This window comes from Nematolebias whitei, chromosome 8 (genome assembly GCF_014905685.2).
Source record: "Nematolebias whitei isolate Nwh7 chromosome 8, NemWhi1, whole genome shotgun sequence".
NCBI classification, from domain to species: Eukaryota; Metazoa; Chordata; class Actinopteri; order Cyprinodontiformes; family Rivulidae; genus Nematolebias; species Nematolebias whitei.
Genome location: NC_056505.1, coordinates 17,943,141 through 17,970,443, shown reverse-complemented (window position 1 = coordinate 17,970,443; position 27,303 = coordinate 17,943,141). Strand labels below are relative to the sequence as shown.

General features: G+C 38.8%; 1 protein-coding gene across 1 annotated transcript in view; it reads right to left on the bottom strand.

Moving 5' to 3' along the window:
• Positions 1-1,143: 1,143 nt before the first annotated feature.
• Positions 1,144-27,303, bottom strand: part of ntrk2a (neurotrophic tyrosine kinase, receptor, type 2a) — a 90,930-nt gene continuing 64,770 nt past the window's right edge. The window contains exons 13-17 of the mRNA XM_037680069.1: positions 16,648-16,836; positions 8,736-8,866; positions 2,475-2,647; positions 2,132-2,287; positions 1,144-1,339 (exon numbers count right to left, since the gene is read on the bottom strand). Of these exons, the coding sequence (XP_037535997.1) occupies positions 1,144-1,339; positions 2,132-2,287; positions 2,475-2,647; positions 8,736-8,866; positions 16,648-16,836 (845 nt within the window). The remainder of the gene's footprint in view (positions 1,340-2,131; positions 2,288-2,474; positions 2,648-8,735; positions 8,867-16,647; positions 16,837-27,303) is intronic.

The window sequence follows — 27,303 nt, the reverse complement described above, 5'->3', positions numbered from 1 at the left end:
AATATTTATTTTGGAAATTAAATGCTTAGCTTTGTAAATAAGTATTTAGGTTTGAGCTAAAAATTTAGTTAGCAAATTAAATATTTAGTATAGGAATTAAATGTTTAGCTTAGATATTAAATGTTTAGTTTGGAAATTAAATATTTAGTTTGGACAATAAATATCTAGCTTGGAAAACAAATATTGAGTTTGGAAATTAAATGTTTAGTTTTGAAAATAAACACTTTGTCATGATCAGCGGCCCCCGCTGGCCCCCATCTGCTCACTTCCCTGCCCCTTCATGACATGCTATGTTTTCTGCCATTCTGGTCATAGTTTCTGTTCATGTTTATTCTCATCTCCTGTCAACCTGCACCTCTGCCTGCTCACTAAAACCACACCCCCTCAGTTTATCACAGCAATCAGCCCTGATTCCACTCACCTGTTCAGCTCATCTGGTTCACCTGCTCTGCACCCTTCATAAGATTCATTTTCCCTCTCCACCAGTGCGAGATTATTACACCTTCCATGGTCCCTGATTTTCAAGCCCTCATAGTTTCATGCCTAGACCTCAAGCCTTGTTCTCTGGATTATTGACCTCACGCCTGCCTTCTGGATTTCCAGTTTTTTGCCTGCTCCTCATCTGGTTCTGTTCTGCCTCTCTGACCACGGTAACGACCTCCTCTTCAGTCTATGACCTCGACTCACGGATCACCCTTTTGGATTGCCCTTTGGACCACAAACTTTCATTGCCCCACTGTCCATTGCATTAAAGGCCTCCCTCTGCAGCTACCAGCAGCCTTATTAATAAAAACTGTTAATTTTTGCACTCCTGTGTCTGGCTTATATTGAATCCAAAACCTTGGTTCGTGACACACTTGGCTTGGATTTTAAATATTTAATTTACACTTAAAGATTTTGTTCACCAACTAAATATTTAACCTGCAAGTTAAATGCCTAGTTTGTAAATTAAACATTTATCTTGCACATAAACATTTAGTTTGTAAACTAAATATTTGCTTCTTTTTTTTCCCTGTTAATTAATGTGCACACATAATGTGCAATAAGATGTTGACTGATGCAGCGTCAGGTTTAACTTGCTGTATTCTGGTTTGTTCACGCTTCACAGCACATGTTCTGCTGCAGGGCCGATGGACTCTGCAGTCATGCCCATGCAGGGGTGAAGGGGGAGCAGAGAAAGACCCATGCAGCAGGATGCAGGGTGGGGAGGGGGGTGAAAGAGGGGCCAGAAAAGATGTCGACACATACACCTACCCTGTAGTAGTCAGTGCTGTAGACGTCTCTGGACATGCCAAAGTCTCCGATCTTCACCAGCAGATTCTCACCAACCAGACAGTTTCTTTAAGTAAAAGAGAGAAATAAAAATAAAAACTTTTGCTGTCAGAGGTGAAATGGCTCACAGAACTGGGGTCTCATCATTTACACTGACATACATTCATGTATCTTTGGAATAGAAACATGACTTCCACTATGTGATCATGTGAATGCGTGTGTTTGTGTATGCAGGTTTTTGTTTGTCTGTTAACAAAATGTTTTTATACCATTAATCAGATTTTGAAAAAAGAATTCAGAAAGTAATCGTTGTGTGTACATCTACAACTGAATACCTCTTGGAGTCGATCTGATTCAGGATGACCACCACAGCTAACTGACCTTAGCAGATGCACAAACAGCTATAACAGTCAGTTTTACAGCTACTGAGGTAAAACTTGTTGAGGTCAAAGCTGAGAATCACCCCCAAAAAGTACTCCTAATCCAAACAGATTATGCAAAGTCTTGGAATGTAAGGTAGCAGGCAATAAGCTTTCTTTAATTGAAGACTACTTTTATTAATTCATATTTTAATGTTTCAATCAGAAGTAATCAGCTAATCTGTCCTAAATGTTATTTGTATTTCAGGTCAATGATTTCTCTTAAGGCTTCAGTTCTTGCTGAAAATTTCAGCAATCATGTTCTTGATATTGTATTAGTTATCAAACTGATCCCTTTGGAACTTGGTGTGAATAGACCATGTCCTTATGACTGAATTTGTGCTGTTCATTAAAAAAAAAAAACTTTCATTTAAAAAATATTCCCACCTAATCATATAAAGTTTGGTGTTTTATGAGCAATAGTATAAAGAGTGACTCACCTGGTGGCCAGGTCGCGGTGCACAAAATGCTGTGAAGCCAGGTAAACCATACCAGATGCTATCTGCTGGGCAATGTGCAGCATCTGAGACTGGGTCAGCTCCACAGGTCTGGTAGTCTGGCCCTCTGCCATCAGAACTGCATCTGGACCGTGAGCCCTGCCAGAGATCACAACAAACTTTTAACTTACTTGAGTTTTTAGCTTTCATGTAGAATACTGATCTGCACCCTTGAGGTGGATTTATTTATATTTTAAATATCAAACTGCTGTTGGTGATTCTGTTTTGATCAGATGGCTGTGTTTGTGTTGCCATTTTCGTGACAGTTAGTAGAGGAGAAGCATGCCTGAGGAACTTGTTCAGGTCCCCGTGTTTCATGTACTCGAACACCATGATGAGAGGATCGCTCTCCACACAGACTCCATAGAAGGTGACGATGTGCTCGTGCTGCAGGTTGGTCAGCAGCTCCGCTTCACGGTGGAAATCCTTCCTGGCATTTTCACTGGCCTCTTTAAGTGTCTGCAAATACACACGCAAACACACAATGATGACATTTTATAGAGCGACAAATTAAAATCCCACTCATTATGAAACCAGTTTCATTCACGTTTTTTTGGATGATGTCCACGGAGGTAGGAAAGACCTTGTCTTGTAAAAGTGAGTTAGAGCGGCTCAGCACGCATTGTGGGAAATTACTGGAGTAAAGGAAAAGACAGTAGCAGGATAGTAAAGGGGGTTTTATATTCCCATAAGGCATTGCAAAACACATGACTGTTTACATTCATTATGTCCGTCGGTTCACTTTGGAACTAGTCTTTTTGTGTTTCCCACAAATGAGAGAAATTGAGTAATTGAAGCAAGAAAGGAAGTTTTAAAAATATATATATTTCAGGAAATGTAAGTGATACAGTCTCTGTGTTCATTTAACATCTAAAGAAAGAAAATGTAAGAAAAAAACCTGTCTTGTCCTGCATGAATAATTGATTAGCTTCCTACATCATAGGATATATGTAAGCTTTCCACCGTATATGTGTGTTTTTTTCAGTTTGTGTTCGAACAACAGAGTCAGAAGCTTGTGTTACGAATACAGCTCTGCAGGACAAGGACAAGTCGCCAGGAAGACGTGAACGACCTGCGACCTTTACCCAGAATGCTGAGATGCCAGAAAATGAGCTTGAATGCAACTCCATCCGTTGACATTAAAGCAGTCATGTATCAGGAAACACAGACAGTCGTGTACATTATGCTCTGTAATGTGATACTGCATAAAGTTTAAGCAACTATTACAGGATGGATGGTGGATGCAAAAGGAAGCCTGCACTTCAATCTCAGTCTGAAATGTGATCTCAAACATATGTGGGAAATGTGAGTTGACTGAATTCTGTGATGGGTTTGAGATTATTTGTGATTAATATAAGCATTATTTGCTTTTAATCAGTGAAAAATAAATAGCAAGTACTCTGCCAGGTTTAAAAAAACAGTCCCTTAATTTGTGTTGATTTGCATTTTGTTACAATAAAAATGGAAATATTAAAGAGATCTTTTAAAGTAGATTATACGGGAAAGTTGTAAACGATTAACATCTTAGCACAACAGCTAACAACCTTATGTACTGTAGGTGAAACAAGGAAATTCTCACTGGATTTACAAACAGCTAAGACCAAAGTGGGTCTTAATGGTCTTAAAATATTTTAAATTGTTTTTATAAATGCTATTAAACCTTACACAGCTGTCAGCTGAAATATTAAAATAATCTGTAGGAAGAGCTACATCTAGTTGCTGCTGCTTTATAAGCTTGCAAATACGCAGACATTTCTAAATAACACACTTTCTTGAGTGAACGTGTCAATCTGGTAAGAATTAAACCCCAGATCTCTAAACTGAGGTAATCTTAAAAGCCATCTACAACAGGTAGATAATGATTGTCCATAGCCGTTCCACAGAACATTAAATCACATCAATGAATCTGAACTGTCACTTTAACCATGAATATTACCTGCAAAACAATAACAGAAGTTTTGAAAAATTACTATAAAGTAAGTATTTACAACATATATGTGTTTATAAATGATGGTCATTCAAAATGTTCACTAAAATGTTATTAAAATGATTCATAACTACTTCCTGTTGCAATCTTTTTTAGATTATTGTGATCATCCAAGGATAAAATGCAGCTAAGGCTGCACTGTCCTCATAAAAGGAAACAGAAGATTAAAAAAAATGCTAAGACAAAGAACTGTTCGGCATAGTTTCTCTGGATTTAACTGCATCAGTGCAACAAATATGAATCACTGCACTAAGTGAAGCAGAATAATGTTGAATTCAGAGACATCCCTGTGAGGCACAAACATCTACGAGGGACCTATGATGCTCATGCTCACTAAACTCAAAGCTGAATTAATTCCCAGGCCAACAAGCCACAATATTACACAGTTAGTCATCCAGTGTGAGCACATTCAGGTCCTTGGACAAATAAAAAGCAATCAACGCGCTCTAACTCTAAATGTAGTGAGTCATTTACATGTGTGAAGAAAGCATTATGGGAAGTGCTTCACGCTGGTGATAGATGGGATACAGGGATGTAAATGTGTTCTTGTGCATATTTTAACGTGCACGTGTTTGTGCTACAGTGAGGCTCTGATCGATGGCACCTCAGTGGTTGATATACAGTAACAGCACAACTTGTTTCTGTGTAATGCATGACTGGATGATTGATAGCTGCGGCTCGAACCAGCATCATTAAACTTTCTTAGTGAGTGCATGTTTTATTATGGTAAGCAGCCACGAACATGCTCCTGTTATGGAGCGAGCATGACAGAGTGCAATGTAGGGACAATGTAATTATCTTGAAATATACATTTAAACAGGGCGGCTGTGGTGGGTTGTCAAATACAAACTGCTCTGCTGGTATGGAGGATGGAATGTGACAAAATGAAATAAATAAATAAATACATACATAATACATACATAACAATTAAATATATAATTTAATTATTAAATACATCATTAATTCATTAACTATACAATTAAATTATTAAATACACAATTAAATAATGAAATGTACATTTATACATTTATTTATTTCATTTTGTCACCTTCCACCCTCCAGTATCACCATGAATTTATGTTAACTGTCAGCCTCACTTGTCAAACTCAGTGGGCGGGACTAATTCTAATCTTGCCGCCTGATTGGCTGCTCCTCACAGCAAGCGAAGACAAATCGACCACTTATTCACTTATTCGCCCTTATTCATTTTATTACTCTTGGGAAATGTTAACAATAGTGTGGAGAGATACATTCCTGCTGCTACATTAGATTTCACATGCTCAGCGTTAGTCCCGCCCACTGAGTTTGATGAGAGAGACTGACAGTTAACATTACTTCATGATGACACACGAGGGTGGAATGTGACAAATTAAATAATTGGATAAATCATTAAATAAATAATTATATCATGAAATAAATAATTTACTTGTGTATTTAATGATTTAATTTGATGTTTTTAATAATTAAATGATACATTTCATTATTGTGTATTTATTTATTTCATTTTGATGCTGCAGGCATATGGGGTGTGTAAATGGATGAATGAGTTTAATATGAATGTGGATTATTATTATTATTATTATACACCTGGTTTTAAAAACATCCTGAACAGATACTTAAAGATCGGTTTATACAGAGTAAAAGAACACGCTGTGTCCTCCGGTGATTTTTAAGTGGAATTAATTTACGTTTGAAATGTTTTGCAGGAGAATCTGTAACAAAATTCTATGATTTCAAGTCCGCTAGTAGTTGCATAAATAACTGTGAAATACGATGAGGTTGGAGAGGAAAGACAGAATTTATAATGTGTGATAATAGCTGCGAGGAGGCTGAACATCATGGATGATTGAAATGCACAAACAGAGAAAATGCAAAAGAGAGCCAAAGATTTTGTTGAAATATGACGCTAATTCTCCCTCGATGTTTTAGTTCATTTATTACAGTCAGTAATTTTGAAACTCTATAAAGAACTGTGGTGAAACTTTTTAAATGAATATATAAATTTTTCATAAAAAAAATGTTTTCTTGCATGTTTGTTCTGATTACTGCCATCAACAGCATCTTTGGTTAAAATTTTTACATTACCTAATCCAAGTCAATTCCGTCCATCGGTTAGCAAAAATGTTTTTTGTTTGTTTCTTTTTTGTTGTTGTTGTTTTTTAAGTCAGTTTTACAGAAATGGTCTTAATAACAGAAGTTGAAGATCATTAAATGCAGAACTACTAGACTGAGGAACAGCTTCTACCCTGAAGCTAGACTCATAAATCCCTAACCAGGATTATTACTGTGAAAAAGAAAAAAAATACTGTAATGCCCCTTTGATTGGTGATGTGTTGCTGATCTCATGCTGCTGATTATTTCATGCTGCTGTATTCATTCGTACTCATCTACCCACAAAGACTCATGTTTGTGCTGCTGTTTTTCAGGATATTGTTTTGCACTATTATTGTTTAGCATATTTCTTAGTTTATATTTTAGATTCTTAGATACTGTTTCTTTTGTATTTTTGCTATTGTTGGATGTAACTGGGACCATGTGTACACAATTTCGTTCCACCTCATGTACCACATGTGATGTGAATGACAAGAAAACCTACTTGAACTTGAACTTAACGTTTGGTGCAATTGTAGCTTAGGAAGATTAACAAGATATTATTCAGGAGCTCATCATTGTACAAGATTTTTGCTTAAAACTTCAGCTTTAACTACTGGAGTAAACCCTAATTTTTTTTTAGCAAAATATCTCATTAACTACTCAACAAATGCTAATCAAACATTCATAAAATAAAGGAGGTACATCTGCATCTGATTTACCTTTGGAGTCAGTTTATTTTAAAACGGCCACCGTTGCTGATTGATCGTAGAAAACCCCTGACTAACTCTAACTCTGTCAGTTTTACTGGTATTGATCTCAGATTTGCTGTGGTAGTTGTTCAGTCATTCACAACATGTAAGTGTGTGATATCACACATAAGATGGAACATATGGATATTTTAAAGGTCCGATTAAAATAAGATCTTCAAAAATTCTCATTATAAGATGATCTTAGTCTAAAACTGTGACATAAAATGAAGCAGGTGATGCCAAGCTCTTTAAGAAATTATAATTCATCCAAATATTTGCGCTGAAATGAGTGTTTCTTAACCGAAGCAGCTGAAGATTTGGAAGTATAATCATTGATGTGATCCTACTTGAACATTTCATCTATTCACACGCAGCCTCACCTAAATTATTTCAGCATTTAAGAGCTTGCTTGCAGTCAGTCCCAGGATTTTCGGGTGAATATTTTGGAGCACGCTCAAACTAAGCTGAAGCTAAGCTGGCAGCAAACCTCTCCAGGTGGTTCAGGGCTAAGCTGGAAGGAAACAGGAAGTCCAAAAAAAGAAAAAAGGAGGTGGGGGGTTGCGAGGAGAATTAGAGCCAAGATGATGAGTCAGTGTGGAGAGAAATAAATTAAAAAAACAAAAAACAAGATCAGCAGGTGTGAGGAGGAGGTGTGGAGGAGAGAGAAAGTTGAAGTGGGAGGCAAAAGAGAACAGAGAGGGAAGGAGGTCTGTCACAGGTCATGTATTGTTAATGCGAAATCCTTCTCCATGCAGCTCCAGTTTCACTGCCCAGCAGCAGAGAGAGCCGCCAGGACTGATGGGCAGATACATGTTACGGCAGGATGCCATTTAATTTGATCCTGGAAGTCAGCGGTTTCTTGCAATCCCACCTTTCCTCAAGCTGAGAAACCCTCAAAAGGAACAACCGTCTAATGATGGCAGGGGAAACGAAGGCGAACACAGAGTCTGAATACTGTACCAAATATCAGAGAAGTCAACAATTTGAGTTCAATGAGTTCACCGAGGATAAATTATTATTTTTATAAAACCAGTCCATCCTTTGGTATGAATTCTTGATTCTTGTGAGCCAAACAAAAGCTTTGTGTTCAACTGTTTTCACTGAGGTAGGTCCTCCATCCCCCCCACTCCCCCCCAGTTGCTCAGAAAGTAATTGTATGTTTTAAGACCTTAACTACATAGAATTTTTTTTAAATAGTCCCATTTGACAACATCCATCATTCATCCATCCATCACTTATCTATACCCACTTCATCCTTTTCAGGTCACGGGGGTCACTGGTGCCCATATTCAGCAGTCACAGTGCAAGAGGCAGGGGACAACCTGGACAGGTCTCCAGTCCATCACAGGGACACATAGAGACAAACGACACAAACAACCATTCACTCTCTCACTCACACCTAGGGACAATTTAGAGTTACCAATCAGCCTAAATGTTTTTGATCTGTGGGAGGAAACTGGAGTACCCGGAGAAAACCCATGCATGCACGGAGAGAACAAACTCCACCCAGAAAGGCCCCCAGCTGGGATTTGATTCTGCTTGCTGAGAGGCAGCAGCTCTATCAACAGTGCCACCATGACAATATAGCAAAAAAACAACCTAATGCCTGTGCACCTTCTGCTTACATTAATTACTTTCACAAAGAGCAGAAAAATAGATTTAATTTTTTTTCTTTGTGACATGACACTGAGGTGAAATATCTATATTTCCAGATTACCTTGACGGCCACCAGTATCTTCTCCTGGTCTGGTGACAGGTTGTAACATTCAGCCAGGAAAACTTTCCCAAAGGCTCCTTCTCCCAGCTCCCTCTTCAACACGATGTTGTGTCTCTTTATGTGTTGAACGACTGAAAAAAGGAGACAAACGTAAACAATAACTTTGACATCGTTCCATTTAGATAATCAAAAGACTGACGAGGTCATAAACAAAAATTACAACGCAAATAATACAAGTGATGAATAAAGTAAGCTAAATAAATATAGTTCAAACACCTATATTATTATTGTTGTTATCATTATAATTATTATAATAATAATTATTGTTGTTGTTGTTTTGTTGAAGTTTAGTTCATATAGTTTGGGTTAGTTCTGGAATGGGAAACCAAATAAAGTGGCATGATATGTTCTTATAGACCAAAGAGCAGGTTGATTGATGTTTTTTTTTTAACATGAGTTGTTGTTGCAAATAAAACATTTTACAAAGAAAAAAAAAGATCTAGTTCAGAGGGGTCTTACCTTCCATCCAGAAGGCTTCATCAGTCAAGGAAAAACAAAACACAAAACTGATTCTTCCCCCAAACAGCTTACTCCAAAGTGGAACAAACCAGTTATGTTGGTGCTAACTGTTTTATAATGTTAACCGCACATTAGAAAGCACAAGTCTCTCTTCTGAAGCATAGTTCACATCTGTTATCCACTGCTTATGTGAGGATTTGTGCTTTAGTTTCTTTATTATTTGTTTTTTTTGTGATAACATTTTTATAAAATATTTTTGTGATTATTGTGTTTAGTTATGTTACTTGCGTTTCCCCTGTGTTCCTCTGTGCCATCAAACTCTTTCTGTGTTGGTTGTCTGCTCCTCAGCCAGTACTGCCACACCACTTTTACACCTGCACCCTGCACACCTGTCACAGCTGTAGCCATTTTTCCACATCATCTTCAGTCTATTTAATCACCCAGTGTTTGCCACATCTTCAGCAGAGCATTGTCGGTTCCTATGTCACAGTCCAGGTGTCCTTGTGCCTTTTTAAATTCCTTGTATGCCTTATTTATGTTTGTAATAAAGTTTTAAAAATATATTTTAGCTTCTTTGTGCTGGGTTTGCATTTCACATTTTGCAAACTTCCTGAAAATGTGACAGTTTGGGTTGCCATGTAAAATGTTCACTACAAAGTACCAACTGCATAAACAAAAGTTTATACGTATATATTATTTTAAGACCTTTGCCCAGGGGTTCAACCAAAGGTGGACAAGGGGGAGGCAATAGCCACCCTTTAAATTATTTGGACCCCACAGGCACCCCATAGCACACAAATACTCCCAGAATTTTAGTTTAATGTGGATTTTTAAATAGAAGTAAAAAAAAAAAAAAAACTAGAAAATGTTTTTATAAAAATTTAATACAAAAGACTATTTAAAGGTATTTCTGAATAAGGACAGCAGGTCTAAGTTTAACAGGGAACAACTTTTTGAATCTGAAAGTCAGTGTCCATGTTTACTGTCCTGGTGTACTCAGGTATCGACAAACAGAATATGCATTCATTGCTGTTGGACTATGCAAGTGATTTATTTTAGTCCAAGTAGTTCTTGGCAATATTGATAATTCACACATTTATTTACCATATTTTTTGGACTATAAGGCACACTTAAAATCCTTTAATTTTCTCAAATATCGACAGTGAGCCTTAGAATCCAGTGCGCCTTATGTATTAATTCTTGTTGCGCTTACTGACCTCAAATCAATTTTATTTGGTACAACTGAACAATGTTGAGAGTTATTGTGAATGAGTTGAATAAAGTTTGACTTCACTGACTGCTTTGGTTCGCTTAATGCGCCTTATAATCCGGTGCGCCTTATAATCCAAAAAAATACGGTAGTAATAAAAAATGTCTTTCAATATATTGTTTATTCTTATAAATAACCTTGCTTTCTTATCATGTTTTTTTCCTTGTATTAGACATTATAATTTAAATAGGAACATGCTTGTTTTAAAATGTGACTATTAAATTTTATTAAATTTATTAGTTTTGTCTTGTGTTAATTTGATGAACAGTAATTAAAAACTGGAATTATTATGGCCTTTATGTCAAATAATCTCTGCTTGCTCGCCCACAGTCAAATCAGAGCTCCTATAAAACTCCTGTATTCTGTTGCTAAGTAACTTGGGACTCCCTGCAAGCTGATTTTAAGAAAGAGTTGGCTTCTCACCACCTGTATGACTAAATGTTTCCTTCTACAGAATGATTAACTCTGAATTCCCCTCACATTCATCCTATTTAATCTGTGACTTTTGATTGTGAGCCAAATGTACAAATGCTGGCACATGAGAAAACTATGGAAACCATGCACATGGGGATGTCTGGAAACACATACACACATCCACAATGTGACGCAGGTTCAGATTAATGCGAGATGTGATTAAGAGGCACGTTTGAAGAAAAGCTGTTCACTCAGAATATCACATTAAAGCTCATCTAGACTCTGAGAAGACGCTGCATCGATCTACACGATGAGCTGCTGAGGTCCACCATAACTCAATATTAAACAGGCAGACAGAGACAAAGACGTACATGAAAAATGTAAACCAGTTGTTATAATATATAATTAAAAGTACATGTTGCCCAGGTTTAAACTGCACAACCTTCTGTCTGTTGAGATGATGATTGTCAGATCAGCTGATTATAGAAACACATGATATGATTTCACTGAGATAAACATCAAATCTCTCACCAACACAAGCAACATCAGAAGAGAGGAGGATGGACAACCACGAACTAGGTCAGATTTGAAGATCATATATTTAATTGTTAATACAAAGTATATTATTCCCTCAAATATGTCGACAACTTTTTTATTTTGCGTCCTTGCGTTTCAAAAGCTTTTGGCAAATATGCATGCAGAGTCAGACCTAATATTTATCTATTCTAGTAAATTGTAATGCTCGTATTGTTTGTAATAAAGCAACACATCAGCTTTAACTTTGCGCATCAAATGGATGGAAAAATACTTTTTTTTAAAAACATATTTATCAGGTACACCAACGAGCCCAAGGGATGGTGTATGAGAACACACCTTTTTATCAGAAAATCAAAACGCTACATTGGAGTAAATGTGCTAAATAAGTAAAAAGTTAGGATGTATTTTTATTTTTATCATTTTTAATGTCACTTATTGTGTGACCATTATGGGAGTTTGTGTATGCTGATATGGTTTTTTTAACAAAACACTTCTGTAAAAAAGTCTTAATTTAATGTGAAGCAAAGGTTAAATAAAAAAAAAAAAGACTGAATGAACAATCGTTATGAAAAACCAGTCCTGAAGACCTGAAAAAAAGACCTATCAACAGCCAGAAGGTTTAATTTAGCTGTTCAAGACCAAACACAGCAACTTGAGAGACAAGCTGAGGGAAGAATCCAGTGGTTTAGGGGTGTTTAAAAGACACAAGTGCATACTGATGACAGTTTTTGCCAGTCACTCGTCACAGCATTCAGTCTTCATCTCAGAAACATCAGTAGCAGGTCACAGATCAGCCACAATTCTCTACGCAACAGCAGCACACAATAAACCTGCATTCCCAATAGACAGCCACCTGCTATTTAACTAGCTAATTACCTCACCGCACCATTTCCTACTGCGGTTGTACAAGCATCCATCCATGAAAACGCTTCGCACCACTTCTCCTTAATTAACATCCTCAAATAGCAAATAAATTGATATGTGCAGCCCAATGCTCCCCTTACTGCAATATCTTTTTTCTTTTTGCTTGGCAGGATGCCTCGTTGGCTCTTTCAGCATTTTGCTGCAGTTTCTTCATTGCTGGATGTGCATTGCATTATTGTAATCGTTTTGCATCCGTAATGGAAGAATTAACAAAAGATATAAATGTTCAGGCCCTGTGATGGACTTGCAACCTGTTAAGGGTGTCCCCCACCTCTTGCACAGTGGCTGCTGGATATGGGCACCAGTGACCTCCGCAACCCAAAAAGGAAGAAGCGGGTAAAGATGATGGCTGGATAACTTCTCTACACAGTAATTGAGCTTTCAAAGATCATTGATTTTATTTTTTTGAACAGTACTTGTCTTATTCTCACTAATTTAATGTTCTTTCATTCGTTCTCTCTTATTGAGCATCTGCTATCATCCTCTGCTGAAACACGTATCAACTATTGTCAAAACCTCCCATCTGCAGTTTCTTTCTTTCTCCTGCTGCACCATTTATCCTTTCCGATTTCTTGATGCCTGTTCAGATAAAAGTGTGGCTCATTCCCACCAAGCCTTTTGTCTCACATCGTTGGAGTATTTTACACCTCTTTGCATCTGTCAATTGAGCCCCTCTGCACACCTAAATATCCACCCTGATCAACATCTCATAAACACCCGAAGAAATTAGTGTCTTGGGAAATAATTGTTGCCTGTTTGCCATCTGCCTCTTCCTTCGCTCCGCCCTCTCTCGTAGGATCAGCTTTTTCCAAAGCAGACATGAAACAGCTTGAGCAGCTTGGAAACTGTGGATTTATAGTTGGAACCAAGCAACACAACAGGTCAGACACGATCATGTTTAAGAGAGGACAACCAGGCCACCACTCTGATTTTCCCTCGTGTTTTCCAAACCTGAGCCCCCAATGTCACACTCGTCATCTTTAACAAGGTGTAGCTAATTTGATACACGTGTGAACATGAGCTTATGTGTACATGTAACATGAATATTGCAAATGCATGTTGACTTATGAGCAGCTTTTTCCAGAGCAACATTATTCCCCAATCCTTGGTTGACATGAAACACAAACCCAGAGAGATCTGCTTGGAAAGAGGTGATAGAAGAATAGAGTGATGTTACATGAAATGACATACGAAAAACATGTTTTAGGTTGATGTGAAAACGTTGAAGCTGCTTGTGGAGTTTAGATTATAGGTCGTTTATCTAATAACTGCAATATTTTAAAACTCTTATTATTTGTGTTGTTTAAAAAAAAACTTTAGGAAAATATTTATTTTACTTTGAAGCAAAGTGAAGAATACATTATAAGTACAGATGTGTTAAACATTCTTTCAAGTTCATTCGAATATTTTTATTTCAACAAACTAGTTACATGTTTTTTCTGTCTAAAATATTAGAATATTCTAGCAGAAGCATCCTTAACTGCACTGGAAGTGCTACAGCTTACTGCTGCTGTCATTATGTGTACTTGCAAATAGGTAAATAATCATGCAATATAAAATTGATAATGATGTTGATTGCCTTCACAAGAATTTTAATACATTTTCTTAAGATTAAAATGTTTTATTTAATTAAATTTGATTAAAATCGATTAAAGTGATGACCCAGAATAATTGTTTTTATCTGAATCTGGCTCCCTCGTGTCAGCCTTGAATTGGCCAACTATCTCAAACTCTCCTAGATGTTAAAAAAAAGCTCTGCTCCCTTCCCGAGGACATCTGTGGACCTGGGTCAGAGCTGAGCCAGCTAATAGGCACAATCTCTTATCAGGACTATGGAAGTATCTGGCAGTGTCCACGGACAAACTCACCATCTCCATCGGCCTCCTCATGCATAATGTATTATGATGGCATCAGTATGTTGCTGTTTATGTGCTGAGTTCTCTTTTCCTTATCTAAACGAAAAGGGCAGCGTCTCCCGAAGGCTGCGGCCTCAGACACCTCTGTCTCCCCATGTCTGTTTGTTTATGTTTTTTTGGACAGGATGTACTGAAATGTAATTTTGTTGTGCTTCAGTGCAATGACAATAAATCTGATTCTGATTCTTTTCAGGACAGCAGCAATCCACTTTGGTCTTGTCCCATTTGGACTGGCCATCCTATTTTAAAAGTTTTTTTTAAGACAGGTAGGACACTAAAGGTACTCATAGCAAACAATAACATGTATTAAAAATAATTATCTTAAATTTCCTCAACTGGTGCAGTTTAAAATAATTTTCTCCAGTAGTTTTACAGATACTACAATGGTACAACAATCTAAAATGCTGGTTTGCACTCAACACAAACTAAACATGTTAACCTATTAACCCTTTCTTTACAAATCTGAGCCTAACTCTGTACCAATGCATCAATATTGCTGGATGACTCGATTCAAATTGCTTTTCCATATGTGTCATTATTGATGACCTATTTTGAATCACATCAGCTGATTTTGCAGGTAAACAAATGTATGTTGTCGTTTGCAATAGTTCACCAATTTAGATTACAATATTTTAATTCAATCTACATGAGCAAAAAACTCAGGCCTTTTCTGATTCTGACTTCATGAGGTTTTTACTTGTTTTTTTTTAACCAGTCTTCATGACAGTGTAATGAGTTGACAGTACTTCCAGACTGTCCCTTTTTAAAAGATCCATCCGTTGCTTTAAAACGTGGGAGGATTTCTGAGGTCAGCCATCTTTGTAAGCAATTAAAGACAGAAAAAAAAGTTCAATAAAAACTTTTTTGTCATAGCTTTTAAAGTTGTTCGGACTCTAGTGGTCAATAAGAGATGAGCATAAAGAGGCGAACAATATGAAACAAAATGGCTATATGTTTGGATTCAGCTGTCCTGAGAACCTTCAGTCTCTGTCCAGCTGGGTATTTCTGTTTCTTTCCATTAAGATGAGAACAAAGTGGACTGTACATACATGAGAAACTGGGGAGTCATATAAACAATTTTGCCAACCTGCATGTTTTACTGCATGCATCGTGGTATCCTACCTCCTCTGATATTATTATTGCTAACGAGGTGCTCACTTCAGAGAATAGCCAAACAACTTAAGCTGTGCAACAGATCCAACATTTTCCATGATTGCCCGTGAATCCATCATCTCTGCACAGTAATTGCTGCTTTATTGCTGCCAGGAAGAGGTCTCTGCAATCATTTAAGTAGAACGTATACCCACTACTGAATAGACAAACTGGTTAAGGCCATGATTAAAGAGCAACCCAGAGCCACTTTGCCAAACCGTCTCCATCAAAGGCTTTTGTGCTGCTCTGAAAAGATGCTAGTATCAAATAATCAGTCAGATACCTACACTAAACTATTCAGCCTGTGTGTGACTAAAAGAGGCACATGGAGTAATCACTGTAATAACAAAGATTAAAAAAAATACACATCAGGGCACATGCGAGCGCATTGCAGAATGTTATCGACTTTTATTGATCCTCAGCACTTTCATTCTTGTCTTTGGGCTGCAAATCCCAGTCAGTCTTTCGGTTATTTAGCAGGACTACAGAGGGTCAACCTACAGTCTCCCATTAGTGTGCCGCCTAAATGTAGCTCTCAACAAAAAGAACACACACACACATGCCCAGAGCTATAATTTACTACAACACAAGGCCAAAGCCTGGAGAAGCTTTTATTACTTGTCAATAATCATAATGACTTGATGATGGAACAGGTCAATATCTGTGTGAGTCCTGTGCCTTTCATCTGTAGATTTATTTTTGTTCTTAAAAAAAAAAAAAAAAAAAAAAAAAATTCTAGTCCTTTTTGTTTTGTCCTTTTTTGTTCCATAATGTACTCTTATTAATTTGTGGTGCATACACTTTGTGCAGTTATATAAAACATGTGGGGGTCGTCGGAGCTCTTGTATGTTTGCTTCCTGTGGACACGGTGACTCAAACATGGACGTCTTCCACTAATGAACAAATGTGTTCCCAATTTACAAACGTCAGCTTGTATATAAACTGGCTTTCTTTTTCTGCATTTTTCCTCAGAAATTACAGCTTTTTTTTCTCCATGTTCCAAGATCAGTGCATTCACAGAATGGAAATATGTTGATGTTCCAACTTCTGTGTGCCAAACAACCAAACTTGAATTATGGGGCTTTGCTCTTGATTGATTTTCCAAATGATAGTGTGTTCAGTGGTTATGTTTGTGTGGGCTAAAGATGAGAAAGTATGGTTGTTGTTTTTTTAAACTTACATGTGTCAGTCTTGAGCAGGCTGTTGGTGCTCCTGAAGTACTGGGGGTTTTCTATCACAGGGATCTTCGTCATGCCAATGATGACGGCGTCAGGGCCCATTTCTGAGGAGGAGGGCGTGTTGCTGCCGTTAGAAACGTGGTGAAGGGGAGAAGCCGAGTCGTCGTCGTTGCTGATCACTGAAGATGGTCCTGCAAAAATGTAGAAATATGAGGATAGAAATGTGAGACATAAAGGTTTAAGCTGATTTCACTAAGCATTTAAACAGTGGAGAGTAGCAAATCATTGCACCTTTACAATTGTTTCGACTGAATAGTGTAGGGTGTTTAATATGTTTTGTAAATTTTAGAGAACAATTATAGTCAAACCCAACTCCCACAATGACAGTTAAGTGAAAATGCAAACCTCGTTTCAACTTCTAATTTAAAGTTTAGCAATTTTGTGCATCTCAAAGCTGCACAATGACCTGAAACGGGAACATAGCATTCATATGAGTAATACAATCCTGTACTACCACATCTTCTTCAGCTATAAAAATGTTTGCCCTCAGATGGGAATGCTTATGCCAATACATTTCAATCTATATGAGCTTGTGGTTATAAACTTAATCTTGAATATGGTTATGCATTCTGACCACATTTTACATACATTTCACTCACAAACACTGTTCCTATTCAATGCTAAAATATCATCCGTGCAACTCTATCACAATGTTGACACGATCAGTATCATTGTGCTCCTGATCTTGTTGTTTATAAGGATGTGGGAGGTATGTTGTGAGGAAAATAGTTGCCCAGAATCCACGTGTCTTCGTGTTAGTGAATGCAAAACATATTCAAAGTAGCATTCCATGAAATAATGCTTATCACATGCTGCCTTGCACGTCAAAGTATTGAACAAATATTTTACTCAATCTGTTTGTGCTCATAGTATGTGCTGTGCAGGACTCTCAGCTACTACCATAACAAATTTTAGCTCAATATCTGTAAAATTCACTGAGTTACAGCCATTTCGTGCTTGCTAACCTAAATATCTGTGGCGCCCAATTTTAATTAGCTTGGATTATTTTTTTTTAATCAGTTGCACATGTACATCCAATGAGTTTTATTAAAATTTATGCACTGATTCATAAGATATTTCGCTACTAGAAAGACAAATGAACACATGCATACAGAAATTGTCTACCACATTATTGTCTATCACTATGAAAGGCTAAAGTAATTAACTGAAGCTCCTATTTGCTCTAAAGGTGGGAAAATACCAGTTTCATTAGCAGAAAGCAGTTTATTTAACCTGACTCTGTAGCATTAATGATCAAATCAAAGATAGACTTCAATCTTTTCAAAGCAGAAAAAATAAACTTATCTCCTCAAAAAGACTAATAGAAAAAGACTAATTCAAGAACTCAAATAGGTGTAAAAACCAAGGAAAATTAGTTCACCGAAAATTATTATTATTATTATTATTTTGACTTTTTTTTTTAAAGTAGAATATGAACAACTTAAAAACACAGAACTTAAGAGGTGAAGATGTGAGTCAGACAGCCTGTCCGAGTTACAGAAGATGGTCTGTTCTGGCAACATAATGAAAATGTTATTAGCTTTTAAAAAGGAATATAAATGTGTTTGTCAGTGATATTAAACTCTTCTGATATTAATGTTAATTTTATGACGTTAATGGTAACGTTGTCCATATTTACGCTGTCAAAGCAATGTTTTTTTTATTTTATTTCTTTTTAACCACAGAGACAGCAACAAACAGCAATAACATTTTGCAAGGGTCACACACTGATGCTACTTTCTGGGTTTATTATTCTGTCGCCTTTGGCTCTTCGTCTCTATCGGCTCAAATATTACACACTGAAATACTGGCTCAATTTATTTTTCAAGTTTAAGGGCTGGGATACAGTTTTCAGCAGAAGAGGTCACAGCTCATCTCTATTAGCTTAATTTTTAATGCAAATTATGGACTAAAACATAACCTATTCAGCCAAGTAATGAAGGGTTATTCAGGTGTTAACTGTTAGACAAGAGCCATCCATCATTATGGAAACTGCTAAAATGCCTCATGTGGGACACATCCCAGACAGATGGTCAGACCACATTAACACTCGCTTTTCAACATGGATCTGTCACGAGCTCCTAATGACTGAGTGAACTCCTCACTCTGAACAGAAGTTGATCATAATCGTTGAAAGAAAAGCTGCTGGCATCGAGTCCAGAGCCCACAGTGATGAAATGTTTGAAACCCTGCTTCTGTATAAGTAGAATACTCCATCACCCTTCTTTTCCTTACACTGGTTTGACAAAGACAACAATCTAATGAAAACAAAAAAATAATGATAAAAAAAAATCCAGCAGTCTGAGATATTTATCACCCAGGTTCGTAAACAGATCAACAAATTACTCCCTTTCAATGAGTGTCGCTTAAGTACAGCAATAAATCCTGCTGAGTAATTGTCTACTTCCTGCTTGTGGCTCTAAAAGGTCATCTCGTTTATGCCCTCTCTGAATTAGGCATGTTAGGAACAACAATTTGTCATCTGAAAAAGAACAAAAAGTGGTGTTTGTTGATAGATGCACCTGATGCACCAGACTCCTTCAAGACAGGAGCCGTCCAGAAGCACTGTCCTGTGATTTCAGATCTGCTTCCCATGAGCCCACTATTCACTAGATGTTTTTCCTCTTATGTGTAGCTGGCTGTGCTCCATTATAATAATGGGCCACATTGTTCATTTCCTCTGTCGCTGGCCTCATATCAGGCTGTAGTGCTGTTGACAGGGCGAGACTGAAAGGGCTGAGAGATTTTGTTTGTGTGTGTGTGAATCTAAAGTGGCTGGCGTGTGCATGTGTGTGCGTGTATGACTCATGTGAGGAGAGAAAAGGCCTTGAGAGAGAAAAGAATGAAAGCAGGAGCACAATAGTTTGTTTTTCTGTCTGTGGAGAGCTGCAAGTTTGTGTGTGCTGTAAATGTGGCTGTGATGTCTGGCAGCATCTCTCCGTGTTCCTGAACCAGACTCGTGCACTAATGTGCAAGTGAATTTAACACAAGAAAGGACTGATGAGAGCGGGATCAAACATGGATGATTTAAATGAAAAAAAAAAAGAGATTTTAAAAATCCAGAATGTTTAATTAATCTTAAAGCTTGTACTGTATTTTCTGGAGCACATGTTGCATCAGTTAAAAAAAGTATCATGAAGAGAAAAAAAAACATATATAAGTCACTTCGACATATAAGTTGCATTTATTATGCGTCACCGCTGACCCGTTGCGTTTATTATGCATTTATTGAATGGTCAAAACAGCTTCATTTCACCTGGGCGGCACGGCGGCATCCATCCATCCATCGCAGCCGGAGCCGCTAACTCTCCAGTGTTCTTCCGCCTGTACCAGCTGGGTGAATGGGAGAACTCACTGTTGCAGTTCTTAGAAATTTAAAGCATCAGTCAAAAAATTGCATTATGAATATGAAAAAATGTATATAAGTTGCTTCAGCGTATAAGTCACAGGACTGACAAATCTGTGAAAAAAACTGCGACTTATACGCCAGAAAATACGTTAATAGTGTGTTGAGACAAAAAAAAAAGAAAGTTTAGTAGAGTCCTAACCTATTAATGTTTTGGCCTTGAATTGTAATGTTAGTATAAAATATAGAGAACATGTTTGGTCGCAGTCCTAAACAGAGGGATTTTAATTCAATGGGGAAATCCTTATTCACTAACTTAAGTAAAAAAAATAAATAAATAAAAATAAAAATTAATAATAATAAATGTAATAAAATATTAAAAACTGCTTGAATTTTCTAAAAGCAACCAAGTTTATTTCAACAAAACAAAACAAAAAAGCCATCATAATACACACTGAGTGGGTTGTCGTCTGTCAGCATGCACTTGTGTTTGTGTTGGGAGGGGCTGCAGATCATTAGCACAGAAAGGTCCCAGGGTCAAATCGTTATAAATACCGTTAAGTCGAGAGACGACAGGAGCCCGCCTCTGTTTGTATGGAGACGGGGCGAGGTGGCACAGCCTCCACTGGGAGTGACTGCGTAAAAGGAGGAAGAAAAGATGTGGAGGAGGGAGGCCCAGATGAAGGTATTAGAGGGGTCAGGTCAAGACCCAACACCGTTAATAGACATGGAACTGGTGTTTAAACTGGAGGAGAGTGGAGCTCCTCATGACTGTCAATAAACCTGGAGGTCTGGCTTTTCAAAATGCAGGTCATGACTGAGAGGTGGGTGGCAGGAAGACAAGTACTAAACCTGACAGGGATTTTTTTTCACCCATTGCTTTAAGGTCTGTCGTTTGTGCACTTATAACAGGAAAAAGCTCTGTTTGGTGAAACAGTTGATAGTCAAAGGTAAGTGGGAAAAAAATATGGTTATAAGAGCAGACATTTCAATTTGATCTGCTAAATGTGGTTTAGATAAATAATTTAAATAATTTTTAAACATTTACAATTTTTCCAATGTACAAAAAGCCCAAAAGGAAATTACTGAGTTTGTAAATAGAGCAGATCCAGGGTAAGATAAATCATCTCTGCAGACCGCAAGAATGCATCATCAATTTTGAAAGGCATAAATGTATAGATTGTCTATGGAAAGAAGACAATGAGCTTCTAATGCTGTAAAGTTTACAGTTGAGCAGTTAACAACATTGCTGTTCTGCTTTTCATTATACATTCATGCCCACAATTACACACTAACCAGCGTGCAGTCATTGCCAGGCAACTGGAACATCTCTGGTTTGATACTTATCTGAATAAATGATGGATTTGTATTAGATACAAGGTGTGAAAATAACTTGCATTTGGAGTGTTTTGAAATGTTGCCTTAGGTTTAGGGGGAAAGAAGTTCACCTTCACTTTATTTCTTTAACAACTGCTAGTGATGCTTTTATGTACAGCACTATGAAGCATCACAAACGAGGCTAATGTATTTGAAATGCATTAAAATTGCCAGTTCAGTAAATCTCAACAACATGTGTGGTGCTATGAACTCTCTGGCTTTATGATAAAACCATGCTTCAAGTGTTAATCTGTGTCTGAATTCATGAAAAGCTGCACAACTGAACTCAAAGTTGTGAACACTGTTGAGGAGAGAGATGCAGTCGGGCTGAGAAACTCACTCTGCTCATCAAAGAAAAAACATCGCAATAGCACCATAGCAGCAGATATTTCTACAAGACCTCAGGAATTCACTTAAAATATAACAACTGTAGTAGAACTAGCTCATTGTGTAGATAACTACAATGTAAAACAGAATCAGAATCAGCTTTATTGTCATTGCACTGAAGCACATCGAAATTACATTTCAGTACAGCCTGTCTGAGAAAACATAAACAAACAGACATGGGGAGACGGAGGTGTCTGAGGCTGCGGACTTTGGGAGGTGCTGTCCTTTTGTTTAGATAAGAAAAAGAGAAACATGAGGGGACGTGAGGTATAAAAAATTAATATCTTGCACTGTGTCCTAGACGGAACACAGACTTCAGCAACAAAAAGCAACATGCAGATAAGACATATGCATGTGGAGTGGGTGGGGGTCCCAGCACAAGCTGCCCAGTGAGCAACGCAGCCATTGGCGTCTTCGCTTCTCCTAGGTTTCTGCACCAAGGGGGAATGAGGGAGGCCATGGAAGACGTGAATTTGAGGGGAAGTAGTAAGTGAGCACTGTACAGAGCCCACCCCCCGCACCGTCCACCCCCAGCTATAGTCCTGATAAGAGCTGGTGCAATGTTTTTCAGTTGGCTCAGTTGAGCTCTGACACAGATCCATGTCCCTGGAGCAGGTAGGGGAGGAGGTGGGGGGAGCAGAGCGTGTTGTTTCCATAACATCCAGGAGAAACTGAGATAGTCAACCTTCCAAGGCTGACGCAAGGGGAGCTAGATTCAGATATCAATATTTGTTTTGAATTAGGCCGAGCTTTGTTAATTTTCATCCGCCTTTAGAGTCTTGCTCGTACATCTCATGGCGACTCCAAACAGTCAAGAAGGGATTACTTACGCCGAGTCGAGCTTACAACTTCTCCAAGATGTATTCCTTCCCGCCAGCAAGATTCAGGAGCCTCAAGTAGCCTCGGCTCGGCTCGCACAGCATTTGAGTCTGAGTTTGCCAAGCACGGCACATTCCTTCACATGTGCCAGGCAGCTTAACAATGGCCAGGACAGCTGCTGATGTTTTCCGAATTTGTCAATAAGTCAGGTAACCACCAATCCCACAAAGCAGAATCCTGTTATCATAAATCCAATTATGTGCAGGAGGACTCTTCTTTGCCCTTCACCCAAAATGTGTCATTCTGATGTTTCTCTGCAGGACTTGTTTATTCTTGATCGGGTTTCTGCACTTTCCCAAACAGTCTGTGTCTGGGTAAACTGTTTCTGTCACAGAAAGACAGGCGGTGCTGCCACCCTTTCAGAGCAGAGCTGACAAACGACAGCGTAAAATAAAAGACTGTCCACACAGCCTCCTTCATTTCAGCTTCTTCTGAGCACTGGATATCAGATACTCGGTTTAACTGACCAGATGTGGCCTGTCAACATAAAGTCGTTGTTTTTGTCAAGAAAATAAATCAAGGAGACAAAATATTAATAATAAATAAAAACCTATTTTCTTCGTCGTGTGGAAATTATTGAATGCTTTTTAAGAACGAGGCTGAAACTCTGTTTTTTGTGTGAACAGCAGCAGGAAATGGGGCTGGAAATTGAATCATCTATTCAGCCAAAAAGCAGCTGTGACACATTCTGCAGAAGTTCAGAGGTATAGTGTTCACTGCAGGGGAAACAGTGATGACTGAGAGGAGCTACTGCAGGCTGCTGAAACTCTTGCACATTTCTCCAACGCTCAGTGTTTGTGTGACACAGTCTTGTTGTGAACGCTTGGTGGGGTGGATGGATAAAGACCTTGAGCTGAGCAGGAGTTTAATGCCTCTGTGATAAAACTATGTCCATGAGTGATTGTATTGATTGCTCTTGTCAGTTTTTTGGGTACACTTCAGACAAAAAGCAGCATTTTATTTCTGCATGTTGTTCAAGGGGAGGCTATTATTCAACATAAAGACATCAGCTGCTATCTGTCAAGCTGGAGAAACAATTTGCTTCTCATGAGCTCAGAGTGAAACAGTTGTGAGACGATAGTGGTGGATTTTATGACGTGGGATTACTTGATGTAGTACAATACTGACTAAAACATGCTGAGCATGTCTTTTAATTATGTTAATGGTATAAAACCTGCATATCAGATTGCAGCTGACAAAAAAGAACAGACGGAACAGTAAATTTAAGCATATTTTATTATTAAAATGACTCAGTGCAGTCTTCGCCTCTTCTTTATGGCATTCCACATCATCCTGTAGCAGTTTTCTTATTCCTGACACTCTGAGAAGCACAAAACCGTGGCTGCAATTTGATATTGTTTTTCTCAGCATAAGCCCTAATTCCAAATATGAAGGTCAATAATTCCTTTGTCTTAATCTGTGTTTGTATTTGTTCTTACTGGTTGCTTTGTGAAACAGGCGGGAGTCTGTGGCGTCCACTCTGATCACACCTTTGACCCCAAAGGCCTTTGTGAGACACCTCACTGTGAGAATGTGAGTTTTATAATAGTGTCTGTGTTATTTCTTTAGATTTGTGATTCCTGTGTTTATGTTTTGAGGTCTTTGCGTTTTCTTGTGTCATCTGTTCAGCCTTGCTGGTGCCCCGCCCCCCCCCACGCGTGCTATATTGTCAGCTCCAGTTCCTGCCCCTCACACCTGTGCCTCATTGTCTTTCCCCAGGTGTTCATTGTCATTGTGTCTCGTTAGTGTCCCTATAAGTTCAGCGTCTGTGTTTTCACCTTGTCTGTGGATTGTGCTTCCCACTGCCTGTCATGTTCCGCATTGTTTCCCTGCGCTCATGTGAGTTTTGCTGCCACGTCAGCTTTTGTTTTGTTTTGCATAATAAGTCCATTTGTCTTTATTTTGCCTTCGAGTCCCCGTGTCTGTCTGCACCCTGGGTTCTAAAACTCCTCAGAACATGACACTCATAGTCCCTCACAGTCTGGGCATTCAAACCAACACAGACTGGTGCACAATTGGTAACATGAACACCATCATTTGGACACTGCACTGTCACCCCCCTGCTGAACACAGGAAGTAAAATATTGATCCAAGACAAAACGGATCCGAGGGATGCAGAGGAAACAGACAAAGGAGACTCACTGCAGAGTGGCTAGTTAAAGGCATAAAAATATTCAGACGTATATGAATTTTGATTAGTTTTATTTATCTCTGAGCCACATGTGAATAATATAAATATACTGTACATATTTCTGTTTAAAGCATTATTTGTGCACAGGTAGGAATCCTGACCTTGAATCAGTACAGTTTGAGAATATTTTGAAATAGTGTAAAAAAAACATTCATCTACACTGAAATTTTTAGAGTAACAACAGGAATAATAGCACCATTTTTCAAAGAACTAACACCTATAAAGAATAAGCAGCATGGAGCAGAGAGAGATAAAATAAGAATGAAAAGCGAAATGGCTGCAGTGAAAGTTTCTTCTGTGTTGTAGCCAAGTCAAATGCCCATGACTCACCCTGAACAAGTTTTCCTCCTCCTCCTCTTTGTGCCCTATACAAAGACCTATCGCATTCCCCTTTCTATTCTTTACCAGCTAGCAATAAAAATAGACATTTCCTCTTTCTCTCTCATGCGGCTCTGCTTTCTTGGCTCCATGACTGTGTCTACCACCTCACTGCTTTCGTCATCCTCTTCCTTGCTTTTCACATCCTCCTCTGTTTCGTTTCTTTCCTCCCTGCAAGCCTCAAAAGTCTGATCTTTTCTTTTTATAATATTCAACCCACATTCACCTTCTCATGTGACACACTGGAAGATTATTTCTTCCAATTCACAGCAGCCTGTGGTGGTCACAGTTGGGAAAATGAAGCGAGGATGGAAGCATTTGGAGAAAGACATGAAAGTGAGTAGGAAGGTTGTGTGCCACCAATCTATGAACAAAAACACAAAGTGTTTCAAATAACATGGATTAAATAGCTGTACCCTCACTCAAAAAAATATGCAATCCCATTAACAAATTCTTTAATTGTTGACATGATTTATATGTATAAGTAAAATATAATTAAAATAAATAAATAAACATTTTAATAATAATTCATGTATCTGTGGTAAAATTAATCAAAAACACCTGTCCTGTCACTTTACAAAGCTGATTTTAATATTTCAGTTAATTAGTGAGTAACAACGCTACGTAAAAAATAATTAAAAAAATATGAGGATGATTAAATGAAGATAGGACAATAAATGACCATGAAGTTGTTAAACATCTGAAATTTTATTTAATGTTTCTGGAGGTTTCTTCTTGTTAAAAGGAAGTTTTTCCTTTCCACTGTCGCCAGCTGTCTCATACATGCCCAGAATGAGTGAAAAAATCAAAATATGACAACTTCATAACTTTTTTGACAGGCTCTGTCCCTGTCTGTTTTCTTTGTATTTGTTTGTGTTTTCCACTTGCTCCTCAGTCTGCCTCTCCACTCCTCAGTCTTTATCATTCACACCTGTCCCTCATCAGCCACCTGCCCAGGTGCTCTCATTACTCACTCTCCCTCTGTCTTATAAAAAGCTTTTCTCTCCTCCACTCCTTGTCCTGTCATTGTTCTGTTTTCACAGACAACATGGTCCTCCTATATTCCTTGTGCCAGGTATCAGTCAGATTTTTGAATATGTCCTGTTCTTGTCTGCCTGGATCCTGCCTGTAGTTTTGCTGCCTCGTCAGCCGTTTTGTTTTTGTGGTTTAAAATAAATTATTTTTATTATAAACTCCTGCCTCGCTCGCCTGCCTGCAAATGGGTCTAAACAACACAGAGGATCGTGACAGAATGACCGGACCCGACCCGACCCAGACCCAGCAGGTTCTTCGCTCCGCTCCAAGCGCCAGCACGAACGTGAGCAACTCCGCCGGGTAACACGTAATTATCTGGACACCAGGGCCACCCCCAAGGATCTGTGGAAGAGGTTGGTGGCCGCTGAGGACTTCGTTAACGTGTTTACCCGGTTGGAACTAGAGGGTTATGAACCGGGGGTGTTTGAGCTTTTTTCTGAAGCTTGGAATGAGAGACGTGTGCTACGCTCTCTTCTCCTGCCATCTGCCACGCCCCGCGGTCATCCCATTCACCTAACTGTGCCCATGACTGTGGTCCCTCCATGTTGCTCAGAGGGAGCTGAAAGGAGCTCAGTGGGTATTGAGGACAGTAACCCTTCTGCCTGCCCTCCTCCTCACCGTCGCAGAAGGAGAGGTCGACGTGGGACTCAAGCCTCCTCTCTGCCCGCTCCGGCTCTCCAGGTCTCGCCGCCCGCTCCGGCTCTCCAGGTCTCGCCGCCCGCTCCGGCTCTCCAGGTCTCGCCGCCCGCTCCGGCTCTCCAGGTCTCGCCGCCCGCTCCGGCTCTCCAGGTCTCGCAGCCCGCTCCGGCTCTTCTGGTCTCGCCGCCTGCAGACCTCACGCCGGACTCGCCGCCTGCAGACCTCACGCCGGACTCGCCGCCTGCAGACCTCCAGGCTCCCACGCCGCCCGCTGCAGCTCTCAAGCCTCCAGTGGGCCCCAAGCCTCCATCACCTGCTACTGCAAAACCCGGCTCTGACCCCGCGGCTGCTGCAAAACCCGGCTCT